Source organism: Scomber japonicus, chromosome 5, assembly GCF_027409825.1.
Source record: "Scomber japonicus isolate fScoJap1 chromosome 5, fScoJap1.pri, whole genome shotgun sequence".
Taxonomy (NCBI): Eukaryota; Metazoa; Chordata; class Actinopteri; order Scombriformes; family Scombridae; genus Scomber; species Scomber japonicus.
Genome location: NC_070582.1, coordinates 19,007,784 through 19,035,361, shown reverse-complemented (window position 1 = coordinate 19,035,361; position 27,578 = coordinate 19,007,784). Strand labels below are relative to the sequence as shown.

General features: G+C 40.1%; 1 protein-coding gene across 7 annotated transcripts; it reads right to left on the bottom strand.

Moving 5' to 3' along the window:
• Positions 1-417: 417 nt before the first annotated feature.
• c2cd5 (C2 calcium dependent domain containing 5) lies at positions 418-24,941 on the bottom strand. Of its 7 annotated transcripts, none has more exons than XM_053319119.1 (29): positions 24,614-24,941; positions 24,055-24,163; positions 23,760-23,846; positions 23,436-23,607; positions 23,245-23,340; positions 22,726-22,881; positions 22,392-22,629; positions 19,444-19,604; positions 17,732-17,820; positions 14,745-14,853; positions 10,971-11,085; positions 9,863-9,961; positions 9,651-9,762; positions 9,471-9,550; positions 8,894-9,080; positions 8,642-8,806; positions 7,739-7,783; positions 6,792-6,932; positions 6,652-6,715; positions 6,475-6,536; positions 6,222-6,320; positions 5,962-6,051; positions 5,751-5,829; positions 5,097-5,189; positions 4,664-4,696; positions 4,210-4,341; positions 2,806-2,999; positions 2,555-2,701; positions 418-2,437 (listed from the first exon to the last, which is right to left on the bottom strand). In XM_053319119.1, the coding sequence occupies exons 2-29, from the start codon at positions 24,142-24,144 to the stop codon at positions 2,312-2,314; spliced, it is 3,261 nt and encodes a 1,086-aa protein (XP_053175094.1). In that variant the 5' UTR covers positions 24,145-24,163; positions 24,614-24,941; the 3' UTR covers positions 418-2,311. The 7 variants fall into 7 exon arrangements, with proteins under 7 accessions (XP_053175094.1, XP_053175095.1, XP_053175096.1 ...); XM_053319120.1 differs by having other exon boundaries at positions 4,240-4,341; XM_053319121.1 differs by having other exon boundaries at positions 4,210-4,311.
• Between the last annotated feature and the right edge of the window lie 2,637 nt (positions 24,942-27,578).

Genomic DNA, 27,578 nt, shown 5'->3' with positions numbered 1-27,578 from the left:
TGGTCACACTTTCACTGTAAATTCCGCTCCTTATATTAATCTGTAAAAGCCTGAACTACAAAACATTATCACAACGCTGACACCTTCTAAATGTGAGTTTTCATGCAGTGGTTGATTTATCGATTAAGAGAAACTATTTTGACAACCAATCACTCAATATTTGACAAAGAAATGCGCGTCAGCTTCTAGCTTTTTTGTTATGCCCATAAATACTTTATTTTTTAACAGAAAATGTATCCTTGGAGAGTTCCCTAAACTTCTCACATTTTATACTTTATTAATTGTAGATGCTAATGAATTCGTCCCGACCCTTCTCACAAGCGTTGAGTAGCTATCTTATACAGTTTACATTTCTATTCTTCCTTATTAATATGCGTGGATGTTCAGTTTGAATTCAGACAATGACCAACAGAAGCCTCTTGTTTGACTGAGTTTATTGTGCAAGATTTACCAGGCGAGCATACAGATTCATGGCAATAAAAGTGGGTCTGCATGCTGCGAGTCAGAAAGCAAATGCCTCAAAGTATGTACATTCAAGTTTTCGACACAAATATCAGAAACTGATCACAAACCGCTCATCCCACAAATAGAGTACCAATAATTCTCTGACACCGAGTCAAAACATCAGGAGTTCATTGCACAGGCGAAACAAGCAGTAGGTTTCATACATTTTATGTTACAAAAATATGTTTTTAGAGAACATTTACAACCTTTATTTTTTAAGTGGAACCTACATCAGAGATGTTCTTTCTTTTTTTCCAGCATTGGACATCAATGTCAGATCAGTAGCGGGATTACGAATTTCAAAACAATAGAGATGAAGCTTGACAGAGATGTGAAATGTGACACTGACAGCAGGAAGCATCAAGAGAAACTGAACTTAAAGCTGCAAGTGAAGCAACAGTTGCATCAATACACCCAACTGAAGGTTTAATTCAGTCAAAACAATTTCAGAGACTTCTATGAAAATACCCTTGCTGTTAGCCCTCCAAAGGGCAACATACATATATACACGTCACATATATACTGTATATGTACTGTATATATATATATAATCTATATATTTAAAACAAAGATTATGTCTGTTCCATTTACACTCATTCAACCCACTTTACCCACTCACTCTAGATGTTAGTGAATATCAGGCATATAAATTATGCCGTTTCATTTCACCACTTTAATGTAAAACAATAAAAAAAATCTTACACATTTATAAAGTACGGTCATTTGACTGCACAGTAATGGCTGTTAGAAAACAAAAATCCTCACCCTACAAAAATATGTGCATATTATTCCTGTAATCTTGGCCTGTTTGTTAGAGATGCATGTAACTTGTCATGTCACTCCTGGAAATAAAAACAAGACTAATCTGCAACATCATTATTTGACACTTTTAAGATGATTTGATTATTTATGATTGTGAGCAATACTGTCCTATTTACTGTGTGACAGTAAATAGTATGATTATCAACAACAGCAATACAAAATCAAATTTATACGCAAAAGAAATTTAGACATTTTAAATTGGACACAGATGAACTATTAACCACTACTAACCAATGAACAAAATGGCATCACAAATTTGGCCTGTTTGGTTTCTAGCTTAAAAACTTCCATTCTAGGGTGAATTTTCTATTTTAAGGATGAGCACAAGGCATGTTCAAATTTAAATACGTGCCTTCCCCAGCACAGTGATTATCTGGCCAAATTGAAATGGACAGATGGGACTTTAATCTGCAAGTTACTCAAAACAAGAGCAAGAACACTGAGGGAGAATACAACTGCATTAAAACATGTTTGATGGTTTATTGCGGTGTCCCTTTTGGCATGGCCGTTTGGTCAGTGACTCCCCTTTTCTGTGGATGGACAAATTGGTCGTAGCTGCCTTAAGTGTCACTTATGCCCACACACAAAGGGATGGCCAAGATACTGTATCCTTAGGTGAAACCCATATGGACGGCTGCAAAACCTAGGCAACAGTTCGATTCAGAGGGGTCCTTTGGCTATTGTTTTAACCAATGAGTCTTGAAATACTCTCAGGTGATCTAATTACAAAAGAGCCATGTCAGTATCTCCTACAAAAATTCTGTTAATATAAATAAAAACACAGAGAAAACATCCTGCACTTCCATGTTAATACAGACTGCATGTTTGAGTGTGTGAGTACTTGTTCTTTGCTACCTGTGTCCAGACATTGGGAGAATTCACAAAATTTTAAGGCAGACATAACTAATATTTGGACGGCTAGACTCAGAGACTGTGTCCTCAGATTGCGTGTCCTGCAGACAGAGTGAGGGTCTGGGTTTTACTGTCATGTAGCCCCATCAGTCCCGCTACTACAGCTCTGTCCAATGTTTGCCACTGAGGGCATGGGCTCCTGGTCCGTTTCCCTGACACAGATGACGGCATCACCACTCACATTAATGAGACACTGAGCCTAGAGCAAAAGCAAAGACAAGAAAATGAAACCACAGAAATACTAAAAACTATCAGATGTGAGTACGCTTGAAGTAATTCTGCTTTGCTTTTATGTTTAGGTGTATGTGTAGCCTACCTGGTTCTTGTTTGGATTTTCCATCAACATACATTCCTTCATGCTGTAGGACACTACTGCATTGCCACCAAGGGCTGCTACATGGGCTCGAACCATTGCAAAGACCTCTGCTATGAATGAATGGAGGAAGCCACTAACACCACCTTCCTGCAGAGGAAAAGTACAGACATTTCATATATTTCGTAGGTATGCACACACCTTGTATAAGATGATCCAAGGGCTTATGCATGTGGTGTGTTTTGAAGACGTACCTCCCGTAAAGATGTTGTCTCTCTGATGAAGAACATGTTGATGATCCCAAGGTATTTAATGATGCGGAGCCCAGGGAGGAAGGAGAGTGGCGTCATCTTTACCACAGTGACTGAGGTTCCTCCAAATGAGCGGTTGGAGCGCAGCGAGCGGGAACGTCCCTCAGGCAGCGGGCTGCTGCGATCCAAAGATGATACTGCAGGTTCAAAGAAAGCAGGGAGAGGTCCAAAGGAGGGAGACGTGAAAAGAAACAATAGAAGGAGGAAACAGAAAAGACAAAGGGGAATGGAGATACCAGAAAACATTCAACAACAAGAAACAAAATTAAAGCTGATATGAACTTTGAAGCAGAAAGAAATGTGAATGTCAAATGTTTGTGCAAAAATGCAATCCTGTTAGCGTTTGCACAGCAGGAGTAACGTGTGTGTGTGCACTTGTGTGTGAGTAAGTCAGTTGTATGTGTTCGTTAGATACATGTGAATTTACATGCAGTGATGTGTGGTGTTGTGGCAAGACAATCACTTGGAAAGCATGCGCTGCCATGCATTTCATGCAGTCGAGGCAAACAGACAAGACCGTTACACAGTGTCTGCAGACAGACAGACAGACCTGGGCACAGCTGTGCATGTTTACATGTGTGAATACAGTATGTGCAGCACAATTGATATGTGAGAGTATTTTTATCTGTTTGCATTTGTGAAAGAGGCTTGCGAAATGGAGATGGACAGAGACAGCTATGAGCTGAGCTGGGCACATGTACATGAGCTGGAGTGTGAAAGATGTTCCACTCCTGCAAATTTACCTGATTTGGCTTACATCCATCAAACCAGGAACCTTCAGAGCCACACACTGCAGTTCACTTACTGTGCACAGGGCTGAAAATCATACCAGTTCTTGCAGCAAAGCATTGTCCCCCACCCCACTGTGATCTTTAGCACATTGTGTGTGTTCAGTGTTGTAGGATTCAGGCATGACACGTCTTAGCATTTTTATATTCTTCAGATCAAATAGTGTTTTTTCATCCACTAATGCAAATGCAGAATTCCTCCAATAATTGTCATTGAATTGCTGCAACCCATCTAGCTCTCACAGATCTAATTCAGAAACTGCATAGAAGAAAAGGGTTGCTTGCTATAAGTGGAAACCAAAAACATAAAAACTTCCTGTCAATTTTTGTTGAATTGTGGATCCCTCTGAGGGGCGGGGCTTCAATTTTCACACTCTAGCTTAGAAGCTGGTGCTTGATTTACGATACTCCGCCCCCCAGCGGCATGCATGGAGGGGTGTGTGATTAATGCGAGCGTGTGTGTGTGTGTGTGTTTGTGTACTGTGTGTGTGTACGTGTGTGTGTGTGTGAGAGAGAGACTGCTTGTGAAACGGTGTTCTGTATTTGTGGGTATGATCACCAGAGTGTGCTAGAGACTGTGTCCTCCTACTTGTCTTAACTGATCCCCGTCTTATGGTGTGAGCTTTCAGCCTAAGCAGCTCTAGCCAGGTGCTGCATCTGTCTGCAAAGGAACCGTAATCAACGGAGGCAGCTGGAGAGAACACATACACACACACATACACACACACACACAAACATACGCACCCAAACGTATATACACGCAACAACAACAACGATAACAAGAAAATAAAAGAAAATAAAAACAAACAAACGAACAACAATAACAACAAAACAAAAAAACAAAACAGGACAAAAAAACAAACAGAAGAACAGAAAAGAACAAAAGTGGATGAGGTCTGGGAGCGGTGAAGGACAATTCTGTCCGAGACAAAAGGATGAAAAGTCAAAACAGAAGTGTAGTAGTTTTGGCAGAAGGAAGGTGGGGGAGATGGTAAAAGAGAAGGGTGTCTTACCTCTAGATGAGACATTGGTACTCTCTGGGAGACCTGTCAGACACACATATAGAAATATCAAAGTCTACCTGCACCCTTGACAGAAAGCCAAGAGATTTTGCTGTCAATCCCCTTCCCGCTCAGCAGGTGTTTCTCAAACTACATCTAAATTTTCTAAACACCAAACTGCTTCATCTATAGTCTGTAGGAGCACGACGTCTCATCTAGACAACATCACACTGTCATCTAAGTTCAGTAACAGGACACACTGTTTTATTTACCTGCTGAGTGAACCACAACCAGCTGATTTTGGCAGAGTTTTGCAGCTGGGGTGAGTAAAGAAACTGTACCTGAAGTGTTAGTGGAGGAGATGGGCAATGCCTATTAGTGAAGTATGGCAAAGGGGGAGGTCAGGGAGTAATCACAAAGAAAAAAAAATAGAATTTGAGGCTACCTGAGATTTTGGATGATGGTTGAGCGTTGGTGTTTGACGAGTCTGCACACAGCTCCAATGGAAACTGCAGCTGCTCTTCAGTCTCACTGGACCCTGAAAAGACAGACACACACACAATGTCAAACACGTTTCTTAAATGCATTAAACTGCTACAACTACTATGGTCTTAAAAGGATAGTTCTATGTTTACCTGCTTCACTACGGCTGAGACATCTTCAAAGCCTTTTTATGTCTCTGCATGCTGTTTCATGGTACTAAATATTGATACTGTATTCATATCTTAGCTCAGTCCCTGTATGACTATGACATCTAATGATCCATACGGAGACACACATTTCATATTCTTCAAGGATGGATGGTTGGCTTAGTTAAATTAAAATCCATTACAACTTCCAACTCACATCCTGTTAAATCCACTTTATCTGTCGCTTCCATGCAAAATGTAAGCCAGTTATAAGGATCCAATATGTGCTTTTTACTTAAGATATTAACATAAAACTAACAATAGGATGTATGTGCTGTGCTGTAAATGCTCCTTTTGCGCAGAGCTGCTACTGATCTCACAGCCACCAAGAAACTTAACTAAAATAAGATGTCACAGTTGAACATTTGTGACTTTTGGTAAGTAGTTAAAATAAAGATAAACAAACAGACCTTTGGTGGTGGGCTTCTCTGCTGGCTTCTCCTGAGTCTGGTCCTTGTCGAATGTCATGGCAACCGCTGTCACTGCAACCTGGGGGGCAGCAAGAGTGGTATAGCAGAGAGTGAGGCAAGAGGAAAACATTTGAAAAAGGCACTAACAGTATTATTATTATTTTGGTTTTGATGCAATTTCACAAATCAAAGATAGCCTGCGACTGCTCACCTGTATGAGCTCTTCTTCTGGCACTGCTACAGTGAAGTTGAGATGACAAAGACAGCAGGGGATCATAGAGCGCAGCTTGAAGTAAAAACTCTGAAACAAACAAGAAATTGAAAGACTTGTAACTCGTAATTCAAAACAAAACTACTGCAAGTACCATAATGAGCATTATATAGCTCTGATCTATCCACTAAGCCCATTACAAAGCACCAGTATGGTGCTACATATAGCGTAATTACTTGTTGCTCAATATGATTTCTTACCTTTAGCAGATTCTCACACAGGTCAGTGAAGATCTTGTTCAAGCCTTGATTAGTAAGATTGGCATTACTCAACCTAAAGACCCTCACAGATGAAAACATCTGTAAAAGAGAGACAGCAATACACATTATATGGTACAATAATCAGTGCACTTCCTTATTGCAGAATTGTAAACATCATTTAAAAAAAAGGTGTTTAATGATGCCATCAGACTGTAATCTGTGAAGATAGCAACACTGTAAAATCAAGAGTGACCTGTACTCCTGAAGTCCAGTTGTAAATCCCAGGCATTATCTCAGTGTTGCAGCTGTAGAAACCTGTAGATAATAATAAGTAATGACATTTGTGCTTTGACCTTATTAGGAAGTAACTCTGAACATGTGCAGTGTGTGCTGTATAAGAACTGCTGTGAAGTGAGTACATGGCCCATACCTGTAGGAGGAGGGTTATCAGTGAGGAGAGAGTGGATGTCCTCCACAGCATCAGTGTCATCAATCTATAAATGACAGATAACAGTTAGACTTGTCCACAAAAGTTACATATTGATTTCATTTAACTTTAGAAGCACACACCTCCAGGACGAATGCATCCTTCTTGCCATGGGACAGGTCCAATTCCGACAGTTCATCAGAGCTTTCTGAGTGAGAACGAAAAAGTCTGGATCTTTGTCTGGGCTCAGGGATCGGAGAACCCACTGCTTCCTCTGTCAGCTCCTGCAAGCAAAGGGACACGCCTGTCTGAGCAGATGGGATATCAAGATAAACACCAGAATATCGCAGCAGCCCGCCATCTGCACCCACATCTGTCCAGACTGTACAGCTAGTAGAATGACTATGTTAATAAACACACCACATGCTCACACTCACTCAAATACCCAATCAGATGTCTCACACTCACTGAAGTACCCAATCAGATGTCTCTCTCTCTCTCACACACACACACACACACAATCAAATGTCACACACACACACACACACACACACACACACACACACACACACACACACACACACACACACACACACACACACACACACACACACACACACACACACACACACACACACACACACACACACACACACACACACACACTCAAATGTCACACACACACAATCAAATGTCACACACACACACACACACAATCAGATGTCTCTCTCACACACACACACACACACCCAATCAGATGTCACACACATACACACACGCACGCACAGTGTTAATTTGAATGTGAATCTGAAAGACTAAGTAGTGGCACAGAAGACACACGCACGCCACAAAAACATACACATGTGAGTGTGAATGGGCAAGATAGAATGCAAATACAATAATACAATGAGATTACAGTGGGTTGCCCTTGAGAGGTGACTCTGTAGTGGGTTATACATTGACCTGCTCCCAAATGGCCCCAGTTAAGAGCGTTATACAGAGTATAGGTGGTGTAGAATTGCGATTAATAGAGTGAAGTATTTGTCATGCTTTGCTGTGTCTCACAGCTAAAAGTTGGCGTGCTCAGTACCATGTTTATGCCGCAGAACACTTCAGGGTCCAGGGCAAATAATTTCTTTAATGACCAGAGAGAAACAACAGGTGTAAGTTTATCATGATTTACAAAGAACAGATTATATGTAAAATGTATTATTACATTATTTTAACACTAGAACAGAGAGAACATTACCCCAAAATGATAGAAACAGTTCACCATCAAATGAGTTTGTGAAGAAGAATCATTATACTTATTGCATAACATAAAAGCTCAACAACTTGCCATGAAAGAATTTAATGGCCATAAACTGTAGATATTATTCGTCTGGTATCTATCATCCAAGTCTAAAAAACGTGTGTGTGCAGTATAAAGATATCCTTCATTATATCTTTATATCCCAGGACATCTGTCATAAATATTGTTCATTTACAACACAGGTAAATTAATAAAAAGTGTATCAGGGAAACGGTCAGTATGTTAGCAACACACCGTAACGTTCTGTTACCAGTTTATTAGGCACAACTAGCTCAAACTAGCTAAATATAATACATCTAATATATAAAGGTTATAATGTCCTTTTTGCATCTCTTTTACAGAAATCTTCAAATCAAATCATGAAATGTGTTATAATATTTTGCTTACCTACAGTATTTATGTCAACAAGGGTAGACTATAGTGTGTGTAAGACTGCATTACTTTTAGCTTGGTATACCTAATCAACTTGCAACTGCATTTGCTTTTTTATTGAAGGGTTTTCACACTGCTTACGTCACAGGCTGTGGGCCTATGGGAGTCATAAAATCCCATCCTAGCTACTGCAGTGTTGATCTGACAGTGTACAGACTACTTAACACTGCAAACCTGGCATAATAAGGGAGGATTTGCAGACTTAATCACAAATCATGTCTTCTACACATTCAGTTCCAAGTGACTCACCGGAGGGTTTATTTGATAGAGCTCTTTGTTCTTTGCTACGGTGTCGTTGATCTTTTTCTGGATGGTCAGGATGTGGTGCTCATTGCTCAAGTCACCAGGAGTCTTCCCTGCAATCTGAATGCCCCCCGGTGCCGGCAGGGCTGTCAGATACACTCCTGTAGCAGACTGAATACACACACATATTTTGAGGGCTATGTTGCAGTAAAACACATGTATGACAGAAGAAATTGGTAGTTTAAAATGTCCACCTACAGCCAGACCGAGGAGCATGTTCTCGCCAACACTGATCTGTATGTGTAGTCCAAACAGAGCATTCATGCTCCGCAGCTTCAGTTTGTTCATCAGCTGCGTGTGGAGCTCATATTCCATAAAAGGAAGCAGGTTGGAGATGGCTGTCGCATTCACTTCTCCCTGGGCTTTCTTTTTTAGACGACACAGTCTAGAAGACAACAAACACAGGCATCAACTCACTTTGATCAATGACTTTGATGTAAGGCTCCATTTTGAGACGCGTGTTGTTCAGCCTACATTGTGCCACTGGGAAGATGTTTTCAGACAACAATCAGAGTTGAACCGAGTGCCTTAAATTAGTTTTAACAAAGTAATTCATATTCAGTTTTTTTGTATAAAAAACTTTCAATTTTCAACTAAGCACAACTTTATTACTTACTACATTATTCTTCGATATTGTATTATTAAAATCTTATAAATTAAGTTACTGTTTTAGAATCTTTTAGATTTGGTTTAATTATTTTATTGGTGTGTATATTCTAAAGTATCAACATCATTTTAAAAATATGTGAAGCCATTTAACTGTGAAGTTTTGTACCTGGCCTGGATAAGGCAGCCCTTCCCAGTGACAGCTGCTTCTGATGGCAGGTCAATTGTTGTGAACAGCACATCAGGAACCTTGAAAACAAAAAACATAGTAAAGCAATACTTTATTTCACCATAGTGAAAAAACAAAGATAGGAGTCTTTGATTTAATATAAGGAAATGTAATTGGGACCTTCTGTCGTCTGCAGTGGTAACAGTAAGTGAGCTGCGCAGGAAACGGCATGTTGAGTTCATCATACGGTATGTGACAGAAGCCACAACTCGGGGGAGATGGCTCCTCAAACCTGGCAAACAACACACACTATCTGGTATGAGACTCCACAACTCATTCTAAACTGTACTGACAAACTCTACATATTTACATATAATATTAATCAAAATAACCTGTGGTCGGTGCTGCCAATGTCTAGACAGCCTTCACGCATGTACCGAGGATTCAGGATGGCTGCTGTGCCGGATGCTGACAGGATACACACCTCCTCACTGTGTTGACGGGAGGTGTAGGGATAAAGAAAATAAAAGGGAGGAGACAGTAGGAGATGGAGAAGAGAGTAAATGTGAATTTAGGCACACAACAAGCTGGTTTATAATCAATCAATCGATCAAACATTATTTATATAGCACCTTTCATAAGACTAGCGTAGTTCAAAGTGCTTTACAGTTAGCTGATAAGACAAAACAAGTGACAAAATTTTAAAAATGATAATAATTATAATAATTAGAAGAAAAACATTTTTAAAAAGGAGTAAAAACAAAGAACAATTTAAAAGACAAAAATTGAGACCAAGGCACGCAAGATAAAATAAAAATGATAAAAACGTTTAAAAATTTAAACAAAATAAGTAAAAATAAATAATTAACTAGATTAAAAAAAGTAAAATAAAAGAGAATAAGAACATAATATTAACATTCAGTCGTATCACTTATAGAACATTATAAGTTAGACTTCAAAACTGGGGTTCAATAAAAGCTGGACTAACGCTAGGCTAAAAAAGAAATTAAAAGACAAAAGAAATAGACAAATAAAATTGATATGAAGATAAAACTATTGAATGATAATAATAAAATAGTGTAAAATAAAGTAGACAAAAAATTAATTAATAAATAAAAATATAAAACATCAAAAAGAAGCACAATAAAATAAAATAAAAAGACTATAAACTATTAAATTATGAATCAAAAGCCAGGCTTAACAGGTAGGTTTTGAGTTTCCTTATAAAAATGTCCACACTTCCAGCTGTTCTCAGGTCCTCAGGCAGTCTGTTCCACCTCGTGGCGTAAAAACTAAACTGTGTTTTAGTTTTGACTTTTGGAACAGCTGGTCAGTTCTGGTGCTAAACCACGACGTGCTTTAAAAACAGTTAAAATCATTTTAAAATCAATATGAAAGCTAAGTGATTCAACAATGAATGTACCCAAGAAGCTAAAACTAAAATGTCAAATTTGGAGTTACAAACAGAAGAGATTTTGTCGTGTGTATACACAGACATACCAGATGCTGGTGCTCTCGCTGTATCCCACAACCGCATGGCAACCAAGAGCTTTGGCATGAGATTTGATCTCCTGGCGAATCTCCTCCCACCATGCATCGCGTGTTTCTGGCTCATCTGAAAAACACAAAATTCTGAATCTAACAGCTTTCAGATTGGATTATCTATTAAAACTTCACTGATCAGTACAGTCTAGGTAATAATGAATTAACACTAAACCTAAGTAATGTTGTAAAAGCCTGTCAAGTATAAACATGTTAACAAGAAATTTAACATTGGAAGTTTGCATCTAATCTAATCTGATATCTGAATTTACCAGAAAATAAACAGACAGCAAACAGTACAAGTTGTATTTTCTGGTGATTCATGGGTTAATCGGTGTATCAAAGCAAGCCAAAACCAATTATCATTTTGTAACACAAAGTGACAATGACAGTGACTAATGACAATTTGAGGATGATGATGAAGGCAAAGTCAATGGATAGGTTAGTTGTGTGTGTTTAAAATTCTCAGTGTACATTGTCTAAAACCAAATTGACTGTCTTTCTTTCTAATCTACATCTCCTTTCCCTCAGCTGCACTGACAGAAAGGAGGCAGCCAGTAGGTCAGTTTTGGCTGTGGAGGTATAGAGAGAAAATCTTGCTTATAAAGAGTCATTAAATAAAAGACACTGTGCCTGATTTAAGGAAAAATGTTTCCTAACCTGGAGACAAAGATTTTAAAGTCAAAAGGGATTGAGCCTTCATCATACTTAGGCTAAACCATGGGTGTGTTTCAATAGTCTCATGAGGCTTTGCTCAACTACCACCTCTGCTTTATTAGCACTGTTCAGAAAAGCCTAATTGTTTGAGTTAAAGTTTCACTCATTAAGTAGTTCTGGATCAGTGAACAAAGAAGACACGAAGGAAGCTACATTAGAGTATTGAGCCGCACCCCATGACTCCCTGGGAGGGCCACATGCTGACGGGGCCCCAGAAAGAGAGAGAAACTCAGCTGCTTTGGTGAGAGGGGGGATGGGAATGAGTCAGGGTGGTAAAAGGAATGGAAGATCAACTAAAGAGATGAAGAAGAATGACTGATGGTCAGGCATCAGGCCCACGAGTGGGATCCTTTAAACCAGAAGCAGGATGTCACACAGGCACAGGCTCACCAACGTGCACGCTCATGACCATGTGCACGCTCATGGGCGGAAAAGGGCCATATTCATTCACTAGAGTCCATCAAATCTAGTTTTAAAAAGGTTGAGATCACTGACTGCTATAACACTTCCTCCATTCCCCAAACTCACCTCTTTCCCCATTATACATCCCAAATCCATGTTTTAATTTTCCTATACTGCCACCCATCTTATCACCCTGCCTTCCATCCATCCATCCATCCATCCATCCATTCATCCATCACTCCTTCTCACTCTCTCTCTCTCTCTCTTTCTCTCTCAGTATGAATACGGCCCAGTGAGTTAGGGATGCACATGCCTGGTCAGTGGTTCTTTGTAACAGAGTAAACCTTCTAAACCTCCTCTGGTCTAGGAAGGTTTGACCATGATGCCGATTCAGGAAGCATTAGAACAGCGCTGGGACAACGTTAGGGAAGAGCTGCAGCGCTTCAGTGCAGCAGGATGAGCTGGGTGTGGGGGGGCGGAGGGAGTGGGCGGGGTGGGGACACAGCGCATGCTCAACTCAGCTCAGCACACACTCACACAGATTAGAGAGAGGAGGATGGCAGCTCACTGAACTCATTAGTTATTATTGATACACTATCAGGTGAGTTGGGTCAAAATCGGTGAGTGTTGGGTCAAAATTGGTGAGTGTTGAGTGCATGTTTAACAAAAGAGATTCAATCCATTTCACTGAGCTGCCATCACTCCTGTGGGTGAGAGCAGTAAAAGGGGGGAAATACCTGCAGTGACACTATTCCAGTCTAGCAGTTTGTATGAGCGCGTGTTACCCAAGGCTGGGCCAGAACACACCGTTAGTACAGAAAGAGAGAAAAAGAAAAGAAGAGATAGTCTAACAAACAAGCACAGCACAACAGCAGCACTCCACAGTCACTATGCAGAAGAGACAGACAGCACTCCACAGTCACTAAATCCAGGCCTACAAACACAATCTCAAACAAGACTGACAAGGAAAAGAAGAAAATAAGAGATGAGAACAGCTACAGGCCCTGATCACATTTTGAGAAGATTTAAGAAGAGAAACTAAAAAAAAAAAAAAAGGGAGTATGCAGTAGCAATCTAAAGGTGCAGTCAGCTAGGATTTCACTTCCTTTTCAGATTTATGTGGAATATGGCAAAACACATCCCGGTTTCTTTTATTTTCTGCTTTGAGCAGCCAGTTTAAGAGAAAGGGTGGGATTGACCCCCTTATTCAAAAAATATTGTTAATTTACATTCTTGATTCATTGCTGCACAGAAAACTAATACAAACAGCAGAGAAGAAGAGCTGCTGTGTCACTGCGCTGACTATAGAGAATGACAAAGGTTAAGGATGATAAAATGATAAAACTCACAGTATACTCTCTAAACTTAAAGGTGCCTTGTGGAGTTTTCTTGTCAACAAACAAAACTTATGGTCACATTCAGTGTGTCTCACCAAAGTCTATTATGTATGTCCTTGAGGTCTAATAAGATTGCTGAATACATGTTGATAACTTTCCTTAAAACGTTTGAATATTTTAAATCCTGCATTACGAACAAAACATGGTCCGACTTGTAAAAACATTGATCTATGGCGATGCTAGTGGTCAAAAACTCCACAGGATACCTTTAATGTAATCTGTAGATAAAGTCTGGGCATAACAACAGTGAACAGGGCTCTTTTCAAAATTGTTTCCAAGCTTGCTGTTTGGACCAAGGTCTGAAACCGGAAGGAAGACTGTAGGTTTAATCGCTGCATGACAGTCGTGTTGTTGCCAACTGTCATTTTTTTTATATTATTAGATTATTTTGTTTCCCCATGTCCACCTTTGAAAAGAACCCTGCTTATCCTAACCTGGCCCACATTCATCAGCACTCCCCTTTTCCCTAAATTCTCAGACGTTCTCACTACAAAAGGGCTCAACTGAATGCCCAGGAGAATCCAACACATTCAAAAGGGCAGGTACCATCTAACAAGTAAATGTCTCATTATGATCCGTCTAATTAATTAAAGAAAAGAAAAAGAGATAAGAAGCCTATTTTAAAACTCAAAGCAGCAGAGCATAAATAAGACACCACAATACCTCACCACAGCGCCACCTGCAGCCAACAACACCACACAACAGAAGCAGCAAGCAACGGATTGAAGCCATGCACCACTACTGCACCTCACCTCCAGGGGGCAAATTTATAGCACACTCAGTAACACAGCAGGTACACAAACACGCACACACACAAACACACACAGCCATCACACGACCAGCACAGACTACATTACACATAGCCAGTCAGTCAAACCACAAGGTGAAAGATGCCCCTATCCACAAAACCGTTTGATGCAGGTGTTGATAGCCTATCCTAACTTTGTTTCCAAAATGCTACAAAGCTGCAGCCTATGACTGTAACCAGGAACAGCTTTCACCTGTTTAGGACCAGTGCTTTGTACATAACTCAAGTCTTTTAAAACAGTATTTCAGGCCAAGCAAACATGGGACTAGAACCACACATAGGAGAGCCAGTTGTAACGAGACTGGACACTCACACGATAGGCTAAATGGAGGAGCTCAATCATATCATTTCACAGGACAATGGACAACCTACATTGGGACATTGTCTGTTTATGTACACAGAACTCACCAGGGTTGTGTATGCGGTCCAGCAATTTAACAGAGCGAGCGCTGACCACTCCGCCAACATGAACCAGAAAACCAGGTGGGAATGACGTCAAAGTGAAGAAGGGGAATTCCTGCTGGAAGAAAGCAGCCAGGTCACACACACATAATATTTAATATTTCATGATTATTCTATTGCTTTCTATAAGTAAATAAATAATCTTACTATCCGTGTGCTCAAGTGAAAATTTTGGGTGAACAGTTCATGTGAATGTCCTGTTTAGTTAGGTTTAAGTAATACAAGTAAAAATAAATGTTGATTTACCAAAATATAAAACTAATGTTAAACTAGCCTAAACTAATTTTAATTAGATCTGTGACTTTTTCCTCTTTGTGTATTGTAGAAAAAAATAGTCCCAAACAAAATGTATTGAATTTTAAATTATCAAAATAAAGACAAATACAAGATAAATCTGTGTTGTGTGTAGAATAGGACAATGTGTTAGGAAAGTGTCAACATGCAGCAAGGATTGAAGTAGGATGGTGTACCCCCCAACCCCCCCACCCCCCTTCCCCACATGCAAGGTGCACCCCGAAGGATTATCCCATTTCTGCCTTAACTTGTATAGACAAAACTCAACAGCATTTCAAATAGATCTGGAAGTGATTGAGAATATATATTTTTCAATAAAGTGTATCTATATTGATCAAGTGACTTATTCAATCCTTTCAAATCTATATAAATGCATTACTTTGGTTTGGAGTTGAGAGTAAAAGTCACACACACGCACAAACAAGGTCCAGGCTGAGGATCAGGATTTTGTTTTACATGCTTCTCCCTATCCTCCAACAGGACTGGTCCTTTGCCTCCAGTCACATGATGTAATGCAGATCCATGCATTCACTAGGAAGAACTAGGAATACTTGGACTGCTTGTTAGCATCTTGGTATTCATTCTAAGTTGAAGTGATGACCACCATTAAAGAAAACCATATTGGGATTTTCAACCATGCAGGTATATTTGATGAATGTCTTTAGGGGGCAGACAGCAGGAGGACTACCATTAGCTTCTTTCTTGTCCAATAATCCTGTAAGGAAGTCACTACTACTAATTTGACTGACAGCTCCTCCCACTCAGAGCAAGGAGGCAAGAATGAGGTGATGAGGTGAGCGTGCTCATTCCCGTCGTCGACACAGGAAACCAAAAATCAAGGCTCGGGATAAGAAAGGAAGGAGGAGTTCAACATGACTATCCAGACGGCAAACACACACAGTCACACCCTTCAAACCCGAAGGGAACACAACTCCTCTCCAGCCCTCCACATAACATGTCTGTGAATCTTTAAGAGTGCAGTGGCTAACCAAGCAAACGCAAGGTCACGCACTGCATGTTGGCTCAAGCCAACAAGCCTGGCTCTCTGAGATTTACAAACAGTAGAGGAGAGATGGGGTTAGAAGTTGATTCAGACCGAGTGGTGGCCATCAGCTGGTCAGGGTGTTAGGGGAGAGGTGGAGAAAGTGTGTCACACTGATGGGACATACCCTGGCGTTTAACAATAACCCAGAGGAGGACGCTCCCTGAGTAGCATAAGTGGTCAAGAGGACAGAAAAAGGGAACATTACTTGTTCTTACATAGACCCATTCCCCATAAAACAGTTTAACACCTCGCCAGTGTAAATCTGTCAGCTTTCATAAAGAATGCAGCTATGTATGTAGTGGTGTATGACATTAAGTAACTGTTTGACCTTATATGCTGACATCAGAGGTTGAAACGCAAGAGTCAACTGTCAAATGTAAAACACTTAGACTGACAAGACTTAAACTGACATAAGACATAAAATCGTCATTTTCATTGTAGGTGCTACAAAGACATTTGAACTGGCAACTCTATAAAAATGCAGCAGCCTTGAAACTCTAAAATAAATAGAACGTAAAATTATTTTAAACTTAACAACATTTAACATACAATACTCTTAGTGAAATAAAATACTGTTCAAGTTTGAAGGATATAGAGTTATAGGATATTAATGACTAGGGGTGTGACGAGATCTCGCAAGACGAAAAACGCGACGATATTTCTCGTCTAAGTGAATTTTGTCTCGCGAAGTTATAATTAAGGGGCGCACCAAAAAATAAAAATAAAAGACGATCGGTTTTCTATCGCTCATTCGCATGTCTTCTTTTTATAATGTCACGTGTGGATAATAAACCTTGTTGCAGCTTCTACCTGTTGAGAAGATCTCAGTCAGAAGTATGAGATGAGGAGAGGAGCAGTGGTAAAGTTGACCTCAGGTCTCTACCATAGACTGTGGTCTCTACACAGAGAGCCTGAAGTAGGAGGAGCAGAGAAATCTAGCGAATCTATGGAAGCCTAATGCTGCCAAAAGTAAAATGAGTCACACTAACAAATTATAACAATTTATATTTTGTTCTACTTGTGTATTTATGTGATACAGGACTTGTGCAATTTACTTTTATTTCTGTGTTTTATTTATTAGCAATATGTTATAATTGTTTCTACTCTTTATAATTTACTTTTTATATTTTGTGATTGTATCTAATTTTTGTATTAATGGTTGTTATTTCCATAAATGCCAAAATTATCTATCTATATGTGGAAACGTTTTACAGTGCTGCATACTGCATATGATAATTATATATTTAGAAAGTAGAACTGATTCATTACAAGATGAATCAATTTCCATTTTGTGAATTTCAAATAAAAGAACAGTCATGTCATCTCGTGAATCCAATATCGTGTCTCGTCTCGTGAGCTGAGTGTGTCACACCCCTATTAATGACTGCTTATGGCTATAAATATAACTATTTTTTATTATTTGTCTTGCATTAATACAGTTAACCAGTCAGGTTCCACCCGGAGACAAAATGTCATATAAAACTCATTGCTTTGATTTGCCATTTTTGGAGTCTGTTTCAGCTGCAAATGTCTGCACATACAGTGAATCTGTATATGCATGTGTGAGCATGTGTGAGTGTGATTGTTGCCGTACCCTCTGCTCCAGAGCTGTCTGCGTCTGCTGTCTCAAAAGGGTCTTCAGAGGCCCCGCCTCCTTCCCGGCACTGCCCCCACTGCCCATTCCTGATCACAGAGGAGAGTCTGGCTTCAGTCTTATCACTTATAGCACACATGTCGATGGACTAAAAAGCCAGTTACACTGTCAGTTGATAATTACATTGCAGTATTAATGTTATTATGACAAATCAAGTGAAAGCAACTACTTGAACTGCAATTAACACCAAAAATTTAGTACAGGAACTGTTCCTGTGCCTTCTCACCATAAGACTAGCCTACTCTAAATATTTTGTCTTATTCAGATAGAGTGAGAACTGGGTACACCTGATAAATACATCAAACTGCATGCTGGGGTAGGAGGAGTCTGAGTCGGACTGTCAGTCAGTAGTGCTGTTTCTCCAACACAACTGAGCAGTGATATCATGCATGTTGAGTTAATGTTTCCCAGTTAATCCCATGTGCAATTATAATGTGATATTCTGCACAGACAACAAGTCTGTTGTGGCTTGTCCACCCTGAAGATGTCGTTACATTACAGGAGCTCACATGGCGCTGTTATCAGGTTCTGTTACTAGATGACACACAGCAGTCCTACTATACCGGAGGCTGCCAGCAGCAGGTCCTCAGTGAAGGACACGCTCTTTCTCAGCAAGGTAGAGTCTGAGTGGATGGAGAAGGGAGGGGGCGGGGTCGTGGCTCTGGGGGCAGAGCCGTGACCACAGCCCACTGAGCCAGTACCAGGAAGGGACAAAGTGTCTGTGGAGAGGGTGGGGGAGCTGGGGCAGAGGAAGATCCCAGGCCTGCGTCTCACTGGCTGGGGCTCCTCTATCCAGCAGAAAAACAGATGGAAGGTGCATAGAGAAAAACAGATATATTGAGAATGGACAGGTGGAGCCATGAGGAGGGTGAGCAGAAGTGCAACAACTATGACAGAGGGTATGAGAAAGAGAAAGGAGACAGGAGCATAGAGAAATCAGGTATGCAAAAGATGCATTTGGGCACGTTAACATAACTGAAATGGTGAGACACAGGAGGATACAGGAGAGAGGGGGAGCACAAGAGAAACAGAAGGTAAGAAAATGAGAAAAAGAAAGTAGCAGAGAAGGAAGAAATGATGAGGGAGTTGGATTTGGAGGACTGCTGGTACCTTCCTGAGGGGTCGGGAGGTGGGAGCAACTCTGGTAATAACAAACGTCCAGGCTATGTGGCATTTGAGGACAAACTCCTCCTCAAGTAATCCTTGTGGCACAATTTGACTGAACTTACCTTTTCCCTCAATGATTAACTATAATGGCTGAAGGAATGACCTTAGATCAAGAACAGACCCTCATGAGACACAGTGCTTCTATAAAAGGCCACAACAGAGGAACAAAACTACTACAAAGTTCTGAGAGTTCTGCTGTGTCTTCATGCTAGATTCATAGATTTTATTTCTATTTTTTCAGTAGTGTGAATAATGAAGACACACCAGACCCCTGAGCACATGGGAAAGATGGAACATGCAAAATAAATTAAAAACCATTTAGAAAAAAATAACAACGTTAAACTCAATCTTTTTTAACAAACCACATATTTTTTAAATAAAAATATAAATAATCAAAAACCACTACCAGAGTAGCACCACAATGAAGTGTAGGAGAAGGGGGGGGGGGGGTGACATGGGAAGGGGACGGGGCCACGTGTGCTTACCCGTCTTGGGCGTCAAACTGAGGTCTGTGTCTGATGATGAGGACTGGCGGCTGCATGGCTTGGAGGGAGAGAAGGGGGGAGGAGAGGAGGAGGAGGTGGGAAGGGCTCTGAAAGGGGTAGGCGGGCCGGAGGACGAGGGCAGGTCCTCACCAAATACCGGCCTGCCAGGAGGAGAACATGACACAAACACACACACATACTCACGTCAGTCATCACCTCACCCCCTGAGTGTGTGTGTGTGTGTGTGGCTGCACACATGGGAGCAGATGAGTGTACCCATTAAGTGGGAAAGGTGACTTTTTAAATGTGTGATGTTGTTTGCTTTGGGTGAGGTGTGTTTGAGGTGCTACAGATGGCTAGAGAACGAATAAGCAAGCATGGAAAGCAAAATATTAAAAAAAACACAAACACACACACACACACGTCAAAATAAAAGGATAAGCAACATGACAAAACACAAGAAGGTGAGATCCAACACAGGATGACGAGCATGAAGCATGTGTCCCAGTGGAGTGAAGCAAAGGTCAGGTGACTGTAGAGAGATCACGAGCCTTTCCTCAGAGTTAAAGCCACACCTCGGACCCTTTTTGTAGAAAACAGCCAATGAAAACGGAGACTGACTTGAGTGGCATACTGTATACCTTCCCCCTTTCGGCATGAAAAGCAACAACAGGTGGAGACATTTGGTCTTTCTGTGACAAAGGTACAAGGGTCTGCCTTCCTGCGTCTTTGGCTACTGCCTTGCTTTACAATGTTTCTCCTACATCAAACTGTCCAGACTCCAGACAAAAAAAAGTCTATTCAGTTTTCAGCCTACATATAAACATCACCATCTACTTCTCTTTTTTATCTCTAACAACTTCCTTTACGACTACATTTATTTACTTCCCTGCCTCTGCATACCAGTGAAGATGAGTGTGGGAACAGAGACAGAGAAGTTCTGGGACAGTCTCTGGGAGCTGCAGGCCAAATGCACGGGGCTGTTGTGGGTGGAGCGGCATCCGTGGGCTAGGGGAGACCTGGGCCAATCAGCACACAGACAGAGGAAGAAAGAGGACGGATTTGGACACACGCAGTATGAAACGTCCCAGTCCGAAACGAAGCCAGAGAGGAAGAAAGAAACGCACACAACAACCGACACCACAACATTGCAATAGGGTGAAAAGGGAAAAAAAGGAACAGAACAGTAAAGAGAGGGTGTGTTTTACACCCTCTCTTTGCCTTGTTATTCCATTTAAAGCCATGTATAAGCAGCTGAAAACGCATGCATAACTCTCACTTAAATCTCACTTTCACAGAGACATTCACAGCAGGGATGCAAACACAGCAGGGAACAAAAAGATTTAAAAAAAAAAAAAAAAAAAGACCTAAAGAGGCCCATACAGTGCATATTTAAATATATAGGGACATGCTAAAAATAATACAATTTATTTATGTGTATCCCTGGATTGATTGATTGATTGATTGATTGATTGATTGAGTTAACAATCAAGCAAAAATGTTCCAGCTTCAAAAATGTTAGAATGTTTTGCTTTTCTAGGTTATATATTCTTATAAATGAAATATATTTAGGTTTTGGACTGTTGGTTGGGGGGAAAAAAGCAATCTGAAGGGCTGATCTCTGGCTCATGCTCAATATTTTCTTACATTTTACCCCTTTATTTTAACCTTTATTCAACAAGCCAAGTGCCACTGAGGCTTGAAACCAAGACAATAACATAAAAGGTCTGGACAAAACTAAAAAGATAAAAATACTAAAGCAAGGCTAGTTGTAAACTAAGAATGTTATCCTCAACCATCAGTTAATAAATACTTGATATGATTGATCATCATAATTAATATAACTATTTTGCAGCTTTAGTAATATTATGTAAATTAGTAAAAAATTGTAGTGCTAAATGTATGTATGAGTAATGTAAATGAAATTCTATGATAAAAGTGAAGTGGTTGTGCTAACTCACTGAGACACATTCATATAAAATATAAAATGATCAGTCTGAGTCACTTTAGTTTTAAGAATAAACAGGAAATAAGGAGAGGGAAATATGTATTGAAAATAATAATCTGAATTAAGTATGGCACTTCAATGATGACTTTTTGAAAGCCACACAATCACTTTAACAAATATTCCCATGATCATGTGAACAGGCAAACTGCAACAAAGTTTACTGGAGGAGGGGAAAAAGAAGAAGATGTATCAGTCATCAGTACACATCATCAGTCTTGCTATCTTTCATCCAACCAATTATGTAAAAGTGTATATTTCCTGTCATCTCACACCCCCCAAAAAAATGTTCTTATCAAATGTACACAGGTTATGTAACAGAGACAAAGTCATCACCAAAAATGTTTACATCCCTGATACACACAATTTCACACACACACTTACACAGATGCAGTGTATAATTGCTAATGAGAGGCACACATGCCCTCAACTGCTATGCTATTCTTACAAGAACTGGTGAAATGACAAACTACCCACTCAATAGCCAGGATGAGGACAACAGAACAAACACAGACGGTTAGAAGCTGAACAGAACACTCGGTGTGCTAGATACTCACTAAAAGACGCAGCACTAGAACATGCAGAGGCAGAGCAGAAAGCCATGCAAGGGTGGTCTAAAAGAGCAGACAAGGGAGGGGGACGGTTGAGGATGCCGGTGTGTGTACTGTACATGTGTGTGTCTCAGGATATGTCATGTGCTGTTAGTTTCATGATGCAATACACGTGACACACAATAGACAAACAATCTACAAAGGGAAATCAAAGATACTGAGACACACACAGGAGTAACTGCTAGACTATACACAGAACACATATTTCGCCCACACGTTCTCCCTCTCATGCACACACTGATCATCTTTACATTCTCACACAATAAATTTGCAGTGAAACTTGCATATAATAAGAGGCAGGGTCCATGCTTGTGTTGTTGGTTCATACTCACTCCTTTCCATCCTTAGAGGGGGAGTTGCAGGCATTGGAAGCAGGGGCTGTGCTAGGGTGAATGTGTGTGTTGGGATTAGGGGCACTTCCAGAGCTGAGTTTGTCCAGTGTGCAGGCGGTACCGATGGCCCGGACAACCAGGCCTGACTCTCCTTCCAGATCGAAACACTGTAAGTATCCGACCACTGCATTCCCACCCATCTCCAGTACCTTAAGCCCTATCTTCCTCTGCAGCTCTCCTACACAGGGGGTAACACACAGCCACATTAATAAGAGAGGGGAGAACAGGGAACACTCTACAAATTTGAAATCAGGATTACTGTAAATTTTCTTACCAGACATAAGAGAGATGAGCCTCTGACGGGCTTCATTGGAGGCCCGAGGAGTTCTAATACGGTCAATCCACTGGTACTCTGGATCTTCATTCACCACAAGTTCCTCCACGAACCCGTGCACCATCGCTGCCCGATAGCACCGTGGAATGGATGTGGCTATCATACAGAAATAGACAAACAACACACAGTGAAATAATTTTATATTAAATGAAAAGGAAAAAGGTTCCTCTTAATTTCTGCTCAGATATTCCAAAGTATTTTTTAGTTGGCTTGTAATTTCTTTGATCTCTGAAATGACACCTTTCTGCTGAATCATTAATTGTAAGTTTGATTATGACAATCAACTTCATGCCTAACACCAATTATTTTGTCCTCAAATTAAACACTTTCACGCATTTGTTTTGTGAATACTTGTCCTATCTATCGTGTACTGTCTATCTGCATTTTATACAGACACACTGCAACTCATGTTGCATTTAAATTTGTAAACAAATGTAATAAATATCAAGACACACGCACTGCAAAAGAATTTGACGCCACAGGAGGACTGTCTGAAGCGATTCAAATCATTGAAGAGCTCCACTTTGACAAGGACATTGATCTCCCCTCTGATCCCTAAAAGAACAGAAGCAAAAAATCTAATCAACAACAGCTGTATCTGGATCAGTAACAACTGTGATTAATGTGGTTTTATTGATTGATTCTTGTACCATGGATAGTATCATAGATGGGAAACCAGCCAGAGATGACAGAGGCAGCCTCATGGCATAGCAATGGGTCAATGTCAATATAAACTTTCCCTATAGCATCATTAGCACTGTAAGTGTCATGGTCCAACACTGTGATCTGCAATGGCTCATCTTGTAAGTCCTCATCGTCAACCTAGACATCCAGGATAGGAGATGGAAAGAAGACAGGAGATGACAGTGTAATAAAGGTTAGGAAAGCTGAGGTTCATTGCAATTAATCTGTGTGATCCATGCACTAAAAATAATGCTGCCATAGTTGAAAGTGAAGATCATAAAACATTTTACTTCAAATTTGAACCACTCTGAGTTCCACTGTGGATTCAGGGATTTGGGACAGACATCGGTTTTGAAGGTTGTGTTTCCAAACTTGACCTAGAAAATAAAATGCACAAAAGCACAGCTCTAAATATCATATTTATAATTTAATAATAAAGAAGATAACAATAATAATAATAATAATAATAATAATAATAATAATGTAGCAACCACACTGAAACCAATGTAATACATGTGTTTACAAAGTGAATTATATAATTAAAAGAAAAACAATAAGCTTTGCAGTTCAAGCAACTTCACCCACCTCTACAAAAGCATCTGTAAGGTCACTGGCTCTGTCCATCACAGGCAAGTGGCGCCCTGCCACTATTTTGGCCTTCAGTTTCCCAGGCATGATTCAATTTTCAGTTGATCTGTGGACAAATAATATTATAACAGAAATAATGATAAATTAGCCCCTGCTATAATGCAGATTTCTGTCACGAACAGTCAGGACTGAAGAGCAGACTACCTGGTTACATGGCATATGTTGTTGACAGTGTGAAGAGCCCCTTCCTCTGTTTGCTCACATGCTAATACGCCAGCTTCCCTCACCTACACTTGATAATAGCGCTTCTAACTTAGCTTAGCTGTGAATGGCTGATAGAGTCGTTCCAAAGTTATCTACTGACCCACCGTTCAAGAACATGGTAGCTAATGTTAGTTAGCTAGAGCTAAAGCTAGCAAGAAAAGCCACTTAGGTTAACTGCATTGCAGTCAGAATCTCTTAAGCTCTACCTGATCGGCCATGTTTTCACAGGCACACCACGCATGTAACAACAATGTCATCTTGCTGCTTCCAGTGCAAACGGTATCATCCTTACCAGTGTTACAATATCATCAGACAGCTGTCAGACTGGCAGCAGGCTTGTGTTACTCGGACATTATCGCTGACAGCCCAAAGCTCGTCTGACCTCCGTGTTTCTCCCATAACACGAGACGGTAGTTCCCAGCACACCACACAGGAAAGTGTCGCTTAAGTTAGATAAAGATACAGCAGCTGCTTTTACGACTAAATAGTTATGGTTACAGTTATAAGGGTGACGTTACGACCGACTCCTCGGTTCGTATAACATGTCGCCGGTTAGCGCGTAAAACCGACGGCTAGCTCGACCAGAACACAGCGCGTGATGATGAATGAGTTTTCAGGGGTCCGTGTGTGCTGCCTTAACGTACACCTAGTAAATTTGTACTTTCCAATTCAAACGTTGCACCGATCTTCCTAAAGACAATATCAGAAAGAAGACAGTAGAAAGAATAACAAAAAACGACTCCAACTGGAAACATTGAAAGTATACTCGGGCCAATATACTAATATACCAAGCACAGAAAGAATGTATTGCTGTGGGTTTTTTTTTTATTTTATTGTTGTTGTTTTGTATTATTAAAAAACAAGCTAAGTAGCACTGATGTAGTATGTCAGTCAGCGGTCCGTGTATCTTTTGGTCATTCGATTTTCTTTTCAGAAACGAGTATTGAAAAACAAAACAAGAAAAGGTATTTGTTTTTCGTTTTAAAATACAAATGATTAACCCTCTGTGGCATGGTGTTGCCCTCAGGCAACGAACCATACAATGTCACAAGACATGTCCTCATCCAATAAAATTAGGGGTAGAAGTGGGTTTGACCTCTGACTGGAGGGTGGGGCAATCATGTTAGGTACCAAAGTTTACATGTTTAAATTCAAACAACTTTAAAAAATATGCGTATGAATATGTAAATTTGGTTGTTTGAAGACATATTTTGTTTTCGTTTATTCACTAAAACAGTGTTTTTTCGTTCGTTGCCTCAGGGCAACATCATGCAGTTAGACCACTTTGGTCTAGTGTGTCCAGTGCCCAGTGGTACTCAACTCTGGGTCCTCCTGAGGGCCTTCTGCCTGCATGTTTTAGATGTTTCCCTGCTCCAACACACCCAATTCAAATAATCAGTTTGTTATTAGCAGCTACAGCAGTTAATACCAACTTGATCTCATCACTTTTGCTGGATCAGGAATAGGAGGTTCAGGATCGAGAACCACAATATTAAAGTTTTGAGAGCATTGAGCAATGGGATATATAATTATGACAATAGTCAAATGAATCAGGAACAAACATGAACTTGTACTAATTCCTAGGAAATGGATGTAAGAACTTTATGGGAGGAAGGTATGTGATTAGGCAGTTAGGGGGGTTACCCTCTGACAGTGAGGACAGTGAGCTTGATGAGAATGACAGTGAGGAAGAGTGGACCCCAGAATCAGATTTGAGATACAGTTAGGAGGTCAGGGGTCACTGAAGGATCAGCTAGTCAAGTGATATGTGATTTGAGTGGGTGAGTGACTGTGCGTGTGTGTAGATGATAATGTGTGTGTATGTGCACTGGGGTGTATGTGTGTCAGGAGGGTGAAGACATCGCATATTCTAATTGACATATTCTAATTGTATTTTGCTAAAAGAGAAATGCTGGGAGTGAAACCATGCTCAATACAATCACATTTAAATATACAGAAATAGCCTACATACAGTCAACAGACGAACTTGTGTCCTATCAGTCTACTGCAACAACTGGGAACAAGGTTGGTTTGGTTCAAGTCTTACAATGGCAGATACTGGCCTTTATTGATTTGTATTATTTATTGATATTGACTGTACTTTTTGAATTGTCTTTGTTATTTTTCCCAAATGTTCATTGTGATTTCAGTCAGTACTCAAGAGCCAAGGCAACATGTGGACTCATGCACTTTTATACTTTAAATAATAATAAAGTAAAAAAGAAAAGTGTGTTCACAATCACATGATTCACTTTGGACATATCAGGTGGAGAAATAAGAAAATATTTCCTATTCTTCATCTATCAGACTAAATATGTTTAAAGTGATTTATAATTTGCCACTTATACTACATGTTGATCAACTGCAGAACTGGAACCATTTCAAAACCACATCTTGATGTACACTGAGGCCTGGATTATAACCATCATGTCCATAGGCCAGCAATGAAAAACAGGGATGGTGTTTTGCTGTATAAACCTAATTACCTTACTAAACCGACTAACATGTATTTATAATAACAGTTACAAATAAAGTACTACACAAACTACTACAAATTAAAAATGTCATCATATACAGATTGTTGTGTTCTATCTTTTTTTTTCTTTAGGTAAGTCTGAAACAGTCTGGGAGACGGCTCTTATGCTATTGCAGTTCCAAGGATGACATTTACCTGCCAGACACAAGCCAGACAGCTGGCTGATGACAAGGGGATACCCAGAAACAGAGCAATGCATCCCACAGACCCATGTTAGCTGGAGTTCGTCTCTGGAATTCCAGCCCAGATCACAGTGAAGGGTTAGGGTTAGGAAGTCAGCAGGAGACTTTGAGCAGGTAAACTGGCATATTTTACAACAGCAACAAACCTCAACAAAGCAGCAGTGCAACTACACCTGTCACCACCTACAAGCACTCTAGGAGCTGCACTGTAATAAACATTCAGTTTTACTAGATAGATTTCCTTCATGCAGAAAACATGAAATGAAGAATTTTTTTCTTGTTTGCCTAAGCTGCAATTTTTTTTAATCAATATTCCTGTTAATAAAGTAGATACATCTATAATGCATGTTTGTGTAATCAGACTACTAATTCCTAAACTGTTGTTGTTGTTGTTGTTGTTTTTGACACCACAGGTACCACGATAATCCCCAGCAATCAACCAGTCAAACTGGAAAATGAAAAGATAACCTTGATAGGACATGGACACTACTTTAACAGTATTGTGTGTTATTTTAAAGTTTGACATTTTATTTGTCCTG